Raw genomic sequence first — 8,645 nt, 5'->3', positions numbered from 1 at the left:
GACTTATCTACAATACGTCCGTGACGTAGTGTTTGGTTTGTTTGACAAGTAAACCCACGGTATACTCTCCCCTAGGCATAAGTCAATTGCGCCATCATCGATCGATCAAATTCCTCGGATTAAAATCTTGTTGGACCATTGCCACGAGTTCCATTTTGCGTCATCGGCGACGCACGTACACACGTCGCCTAAGCTTATCCGGCCTGCCCGACTTAAATACTGTATGTTAGAGCCGCGGGATAGACAGTCAGCCACGATCTGCCTCATCATAAAAGCTAGCTACAAGCCCGGGCATCAAGACGGAACTTAGTGAGGTCGAAACAGTTACTTTCCATCCATCCACCATGATTTCATGGGCGGTCGTTCTTCTTGTCCTGTCCGTGGCCGTCGCGGCGTCGCCTGCGCCGGCCAACCAGAGCAGCTGCTACAAGCATCTATTCAGCTTCGGTGACTCTCTGATCGACACAGGCAACTACATCGTGCACTTCTCCGCCGCACCGGGTCCAGTCGTGGAGTTGCCATACGGCGAGACCTTCTTCGGCCGGCCCACCGGCCGCTGGTCCGACGGCCGCCTCATCGTGGACTTCATCGGTAAGTGTGCTTTGGCGACGACGACGATGATGTGTACACAGCGTTCTTAATCACTGCCCGTCTTAGTACGTACTTACTATGAATATATGCATGATGCATGATACGGCGTACCTGCAGTGGAGAGGCTGGGTTTCCCGTACTGGCCAGCGTACCTGCAGGCGGCGGCCGGGAAGTCGCTGGCAGAGGAGTTCCGGTACGGCGTGAATTTCGCTGTGGCCTCGGCCACGGCGTTGAGCCAGGATTTCTTCAGGAAGAAGCACCTCCGTGTTGACCTGATGCCCCCCTACTCCCTCGACGTCCAGATCGGGTTGTTCAAGAAAGTTCTCGCCGTGCTCGGCTCCACGGACCAAGGTAATGTGTAGGACAAAAAATAATGCATGCATGGCGCCATGGCTGCGCAACGCACTGACCATGCATATTACGATCAAGCAGAGAGGAAGGCGGCAATGGCGAGCTCGCTGTTCCTGGTGGGGGAGATTGGCGCCAACGACTACATCCAACCCTTGTTCCAGAACAAGACGCTCGAATGGGTCAGGCCCCTCGTGCCCCGGATCATCAGGTCCATCGCTCTGTCCATCGAGGCTCTAATCGAGCTGGGCGCCAAGACCATGTACGTGCCAGGCATCTTCCCCATGGGGTGCACCCCGCTGTTCCTCGGCATCTTCCCCAGCGACGACCGCGACCCCGCCACAGGCTGCCTCCGGTGGCTCAATGACCTCACCCTCCTCCACAACCACATGTTGAAATCCCAGCTCGACGAGCTCCGCCGCAACCATCCGGGCGTTTCCATCACTTACGTCGACTACTATGAGGAGATCCTCAGCCTCGTCACCAAGCCGGTGGAGAATGGGTTCGCTGCGGAGACGGTGCTGGATGCGTGCTACCCCGTCTTCGTTCCTGGGAGGGGGGTGGTGCGGTGCCCGGACCCGTCGAGGTACGTGTCATGGGATGGTGTACACTTGACGGAGGCAACATACAAGATCATGGCCCACGGGATGCTTGACGGCCCGTTTGCCATGCCGCCCATCGTGTCCACATGCAACCGCAACTGCTAGACTTGCGTGCCTAAGAGATATGCTACACCTATGAATGATTTACAATGGAATTGGTATATACTCCTCCAGGCCTACCCCCGCGTCGCCTCTGTCTGGCGACACGGGGGGATCCCCTCCGGCGCCGCCACCGTCCCAGCCCCCTCCACCCCCTCACCTCGCCGCCTCCTGAGGAGGCCGCCGGCGAAGCCCGGTCTGGATCCAGGGAGGGTGGCGGCGGGGCTTCTTTCTGCGACGCGCAGGGGCGCATCTGGCGCGAAGGCGCGGCGGGTTTGGGCGGGCGCGCGGGCGCGACTCCGGCGCGAGCTGCAGAGGCTCCGGCGGTGCGCGGAGTGGGGCGGCGCGGCGGTGGTCTCGCGCGCCGGGGCTGCAAGAGGAGGCCGGGGCGGCGGCCCCGGGACGAGCTCGCCAGCGAGCCTCCTTGCGAGGCGGGCTGCGGCTTGGGTGATGGTCGGGCGGTTGCGCGCCGGTGGTGGCTGGTGGGAGCGGGCCTTGGGCGGTGCAGCGGTGGATGCGTTGGCTTCCGGCGCGGTTGAGAGGTGCGGCGGCAGCTGCTCCACGAGGTGGAGCCGGTGGACGTCGACAATGTGGATTGTGTGCTGTGCGGTGCTTCGGATCTGCTTGGATTCGGAGGTGTGGAGGAGCTTCGGGCGAAAGTCCAGCACTGACTTTGGGTCGGTACCGGCAACGGCGGCGCCATGGCGCCGCTCCCCTTCTTGAAGGCGTTGCCGTGGAGCTCAATTGCACGACTCTCCGGGAGAAATCCCTAGCTTCGGATGGTCGAAGCGGGCGATGACGGCGGCTACGTCGTTTCCTTCTTTGAGGCATTGCCTTGGAGAGTCAACATACTGCAGTTTGCATGGATCTCTTCGTCGTCGGGGACAGTGGACGTCGAAGCGGCGGCTTCGGGTGGTTTCCGATTGTGCGCCGAGATGGCGATCTCGGGAACAATGTGAGTGGCAGCTCTATGTGGCGGGGCTCTATCTCGGCATTGGTTGGGTGGCATCCTTGTCCCGCTTGGGCGGTAGGAGTGTCGGCTCGGTCGATGCGCTCCAGAGGGGGCGATCCGACTTTACGTCGGGGCGGCGGCCCCGGATGTGGTGCGACGTTCGTGGTCTGTGAGCGGTTGCCCTGAGCAGCATGGGCTGCGGGCAGCTGGGTTGTGCGGCGTTGCTGCTTTGGGGGAGCGGTGGTATGTCGGGGCGGCGGCCCCGGAAGGCGGTGCCGGTTGATTGCGCTGGGCGCGACGGAGCGGTGGATGTCGGGGCGACGGCCCCGAGAGAATCACTGTGGCGACCAAACTTCTGTGGCAACGATGATGGTGGGAGCGATGTCGACAACGCGGCAATGGTTGTGGTAGTCGGCTCTTCTCCGGCGTGTTCATGGTATTGCCTCGGTTTGTTTGTTGCTAAGGAGTCGAAGCTGCGGTGGCAGGGCCCTGTGGTGTACGATGACTGGCTGCAGGTGGTCCGTTCGATGATCTTCCGTGGCGCGAGCCGTGCCTGGTTTTGTTCCTCTGAGTTCTCCGTCAGAGTCGGAGCTGCGTTGTCTGGCCGTAGGTCGACATGTCGTCGATTAGGGTGGGCTTTGCCCTGTGTGTTTCAGTCTTTGGGTGTGGGCTTGGCCCTTGTTGTTCCGGTTTTTGCCCGGTTTTCCGTAATTAACTGGGCAATTCTCTTCTGCTTAATTAATAGATGAGGCAATGTTTGCCTCCGTTTCGAAAAAAAAAACAATGGAATTGGTTTTACATGGTGAGCTGGCGGTTTTTGGTGGTGACATGTGAGGTGGTTGTTGATACGTCTTTGTCTTAATCCAATCTTGATACTTAGTGATGACACTAAAAATACATGTAAAATGAGTTATCTCTTACTCCCTGTTGGGGTAGTTTTGCAACTTGACTATGAAAAAGCATTTGATAGAGTAGATCTGGACTTCCTCCACAACTTGCTTAAGATTAGATGGTTTAATGATAAGTGGGTGCATTGGATAGACCTGATCACTCACAAAAGATCTATGGGTGTCAAAATTAACAATATAGAGAGTCATTTATTCCTTATTAGCAAATAGGATGCTTGTGAAAGCTACTAATAGGCATCTCATCAAAGGTCTAGGATCTGAGCTTTGTGTTGGACGTATCGTCAGCCTCCAATATGCTGATGACAGTATCCTATTTGTTGATGGTGATCCATCTATGGCTACTAATCTCAAATGGGTGTTGACTTGTTTTGAACAAGTCTATGGGATGAAAACCAATTACCTGAAAAGTGAAATGATTCCTGTGAACCTTGATGAGGGTGAGATAGACTCCCTTCACTGCTATTTTTGGGTGTCCTGTAGGTAAATTTCCCATTAAATACCTAGGAACCCCCCTTCACTTTGACAACCTTTCTAGGGAGGATATCCAACATCTAGTGGACAAGATTCTAAAAATAATTGCAAGTTGGAGTGGGGAGCTTCTTTCTTATGCTGCTAGGCTTACATTCATAAAATCTTGTTTGACAAGTATTCCCTGTCGGGGAACGCTGCATGAAAAACAATTTTTTTCCTACGCTCACCAAGATCAATATAGTAGATGACCATCTACGAGAGGAGAGATTGGATCTGCATACCCTTGTTGATCGCTAAGCGGAAGCGTTAAGAAATGCAGTTGATGTAGTCGAACGTCTTCGCGATCCAATCACGATCCATCCACGAACTCCCGATAAAGTACCGAACGGACGACAACTCCGCGTTCAACACACATATAGCTTGATGACGCCTTCGCCTAATTGATCCATCGAGCAAGGATGAAGTAGTATCTCGAGTTTCCGGTAGCATGACGGCGTGGCGGCGGTGGCGATGGAGAAATCTCAGCAGGGCATCACCAAGCATAGTGGAGGAGAGGAGCTATGAGGGAGAGGAAGGGTAGGGCCGTGGCAATGATGGGTGAGGATGCCCTCCCTCTCTACTTCTATATATAGGGGAAAGGGAGGAGGGGTGGGGCGCCCTAGGGTTTCCCCCTAGGTGGGGGCGGCGGCCACCAAGGGGAGGGGCCCTAGGGTTTGGGTGGCGCCCCTAGGTGCCTTGCCTCCCTAGAAAAGTGGGGCATCGGCCCTAGGGAGCGCCCCATCCTCTTGGCCGAGTGGGCTAGGGTTTGGGGTGATGCAGAATCCCTCGTGGGCTGGTGTGCCCCCTTTTCCTTGGCCCATGAGGCTCCCAACACTTGTCGGGCCCCCCTAAATCCCTTTTCGGCCTTCCGGCGATAACCCGGTACCTCCCGGAACACTTTCGGAATCCAATTCCCTTCATCATATATATCAATCTTCACATCCGGACCATTCCAGAGTTCCTCGACATGTCCGGGATCTCATCCAGGACTCCGGACAATCTTTTCTCACCAACATAATAACTGAACTATACTCAGATCGTCACTAAACGTTTAGTTTGTAGACCCTGCGGGTTCGAGAACTATACGGACATGACGAGACACCTCTAGGGTCAATAACCAACAGCGGGACCTGGACGCCCATATTGGCTCCTGCATATTCTATGGAGAACTTTATCGGTTGAACCACGATGTCAAGGATTCAGCTAATCTCGTATGCAGTTCCCTTTGAGATTCGATCGTCGGTATCTCCATACCTAGTTCACTAGTAGAAAATAGGGCTTTGGTTCAGGCCGGGCCAGCCCATTAGTCCCGGTTCAGTCACGAACTGGGGCCCATGGGGGCGTAGGTCCCAGTTCGTGAGGCCAGGGGGGCGGCCGGGCCTCGTGCGGCATTGGTCCTAGTTCGTCTGGACCCTTTGGTCCCGGTTCCAGACACGAACTGGGACCAATGGGCCTCGCTCCTGGCCCACAACCATTGGTCCCGGTTTGTGGATAGAACCGGGACTAAAGGGGGACCTTTAGTCCCGGTTTCTGCCACAAAGCGGGACCAATGAGATGCCTATATATACCCCCTCGCCCGTGAGCAGAGCAGTGGAGAGTGCTCTATTTTTCTGGCCGGCCGTTGGAGAGTTTTGTGGTGCTCTAGCTCACCTCCTATGCACATGAGGTGTTCGATGAAATGCCCGAGCCACACTTAAGCTTTCTCCTCTCGAAGCTCCATGTCCAAGCTCCATTTTCCTCGAGATTTGTCTAGGTTTGACGGTCCGTCCTATCCCGTCCCCATCCTCACCGCCGTCGATTGCCCGTGCTGATCTCGTCACCGGCACCACTGTGGTGAGCCTCTTGATCTTATCTTCTTTCTAAAAGAAAAAAGTTCTTACATGTATGATTTAGATAGATGCTTGTGTAATTTTCTTACTTTTATTATTGTTTGTTATTATATAGTGCGATGGTTTTGGTATCCGCCTCCATCGGTCCTCGTCTTGTCTATGATTTGGATGTGGTATATATTATCTTTTATAACTATTTGGTTCATTTAGTGTTTATGACAATTATGCCGACCAACGTGACATAGATTTTTTTTATCTAGGAGGTATGTGAACCGGAAATTCCAACCGACCCTATTGTCGAGAGGTTAAATTTAGTTGAAGAAGAAAACAATTACTTGAAGGAAAAACCGAAAAAATTGAGGAGGAGAAGATGATATTAGAGTTGCATGTTGCGGATGTCGTGATGATCACAAGATCAAGATGGATGCAATGCCCTTGAAGATTAGAAAGATTAGAAAATATGCCATTCATACCGAGGCTTGGTATCATTATGCCATTGGATCAATTGTTACCTTAGTTACGATTATGATCGCATTTGTTGTTGCATTGAAATGTTTTACATAGTTTCAATGTATGGTTTAATTATATGCTCTGGAGAGCTATATGTTGTTCAATGAGAACTATGTATGTACTTTGGTTTTAATGTGATGATGAACTTCTATTAATTTGGTCACTTATTTATTCATGATGTTCTGTAATGGTTTTTGACACACTTAATTATATATAATGCATGCAGATGAGCCGGAACGGATGTACGGTAACAGACGCACCTCCGAGTACATTGAGGGCGTGCATAATTTTCTCGCAGTGGCTGAGGCAGACAAGCATAATGGATTTATGGTTTGTCCATGCCCTAGCTGTGGGAATATGAGGTCTTACTCTCACTCGAAAACCCTTCACACCCACCTGCTTTGTAAGGGTTTCATGCCACACTATAATGTTTGGACCAAGCACGGAGAAAGAGGGGTTATGATGGAAGACAACAAAGAAGAAGAGGATGATGACAACTATGTGCCCCCTAAATACGGTGATGCTGCAACGGTGGAAGCTGAAAATCAAGAGGAACCAGACGATGTGCCCGATGATGATCTTCACCGGGTCATTGTTGATGCAAAGAGACAGTGCGAAAGTCAAAAGGAGAAGCTGAAGTTCGATCGCATGTTAGAGGATCACAAAAAAGGGTTGTACCCCAATTGCAAAGATGGCAACACAAAGCTCGGTACCATACTTGAATTGCTGCAGTGGAAGAAAGAGAATGTTGTACCTGATAAAGGATTTGAGAAGCTACTGAAAATATTGAAGAAGAAGCTTCCAAAGGATAACGAATTGCCCGACAGTATGTACACAGCAAAGAAGGTTGTATTCCCTCTAGGATTGAAGGTGCAAAAGATACATGCATGTCCTAATGACTGCATCCTCTACCGCGGTGCGTATGAGGATTTGAAAGCATGCCCGGTATGCGTTGCATTGCGGTATAAGATCAGACAAGATGGCCCTGGTGATGTTGACGACGAGCACCCCAGGAAGAGGGTTCCTACCAAGGTGATGTGGTATGCTCCTATAATACCACGGTTGAAACGTCTGTTCAGAAACAAAGAGCATGCCAATTTGATGCGATGACACAGAGAGGACCGTAAGAAAGACCGAAAGTTGAGAGCACCCGCTGACGGTTCGCAGTGGAGAGAAATCGATAGAAAGTACTGGGAGGACTTTGCAGTTGACGCAAGGAACGTATGGTTTGGTTTAAGCGCAGATGGCATTAATCCTTTTGGGTAGCAGAGCAGCAATCATAGCACCTGGCCCGTGACTCTATGTATCTATAACCTTCCTCCTTGGTTGTGCATGAAGCGGAAGTTCATTATGATGCCAGTTATCATCCAAGGCCCTAAGCAACTCGGCAACGACATTGATGTGTACCTAAGGCCATTAGTTGAAGAACTTTTACAGTTGTGGAATGGAAACGGTATACGTGTGTGGGATGAGCACAAACAACAGGAATTTGACCTGCATGCGTTGCTGTTTGTAACCATCAATGATTGGCCTGCTCTCAGTAACCTTTCATCACAGACAAACAAGGGATACCACGCATGCACGCACTATTTAGATGACACCGAAAGTATATACCTGGACAAATGCAGGAAGAATGTGTACCTGGGGCATCGTCGATTTCTTCCGACCAACCATCAACGTCGAAAGAAAGGCAAGCATTTCAAAGGAGAGGCAGATCACCGGAAGAAGCCCGCCATCCGTACCGGTGATCACATACTTGCTATGGTCAATGATTTACATGTAATCTTTGGAAAGGGTCCCGACGGACTATGTGTTCCGAATGATGCTGAGGGACGCGCACCCATGTGGAAGAACAAATATATATTTTGGGACCTACTGTCGGTGTCAAAACCGGTGGATCTCGGGTAGGGGGTCCCGAACTGTGCGTCTAAGGTCGATGGTAATAGGAGATAGGGGACACAATGTTTACCTAGGTTCGGGCCCTCTCTATGGAGGTAATACCCTATTTCCTGCTTGATTGATCTTGATGAATATGAGTATTAAAAGAGTTGATCTACCATGAGATCGTAATGGCTAAACCCTAGAAGTCTAGCCTGTATGACTATGATAATGAATATCTCCCTCTCCGGACTAAGTCCTCCGGTTTATATAGACACCGGGTGTCGGTGTACAAAAGTAGGGGCGCTCCTATTGACCCATTTACTTGTGCACGGGCAGTCGGAGCCGCGCCCACGGCCACACTAAGCAGGGCAAGGGAAGGAAGCCGGAGAGAAGCTAGAGGCACAAGATGGTCAGA

The 8,645-nt window shown here is 51.9% G+C and overlaps 1 protein-coding gene across 1 annotated transcript; it reads left to right on the top strand.

The window, feature by feature from the left end:
* Positions 1-266: 266 nt before the first annotated feature.
* Positions 267-1,846, top strand: LOC123064673 (sinapine esterase). Its single transcript, XM_044488098.1, has 3 exons — positions 267-591; positions 709-942; positions 1,024-1,846. Exons 1-3 carry the CDS (start codon positions 345-347, stop codon positions 1,644-1,646), a joined length of 1,104 nt encoding a protein of 367 aa, XP_044344033.1. The 5' UTR covers positions 267-344; the 3' UTR covers positions 1,647-1,846.
* The last annotated feature ends 6,799 nt before the right edge of the window (positions 1,847-8,645 follow it).

This window comes from Triticum aestivum, chromosome 3B (genome assembly GCF_018294505.1).
Source record: "Triticum aestivum cultivar Chinese Spring chromosome 3B, IWGSC CS RefSeq v2.1, whole genome shotgun sequence".
In the NCBI taxonomy this organism is placed as follows: Eukaryota; Viridiplantae; Streptophyta; class Magnoliopsida; order Poales; family Poaceae; genus Triticum; species Triticum aestivum.
The sequence above is the reverse complement of the archived record's forward strand: the minus strand, read 5'-3'. Positions and strand labels throughout refer to the sequence as shown.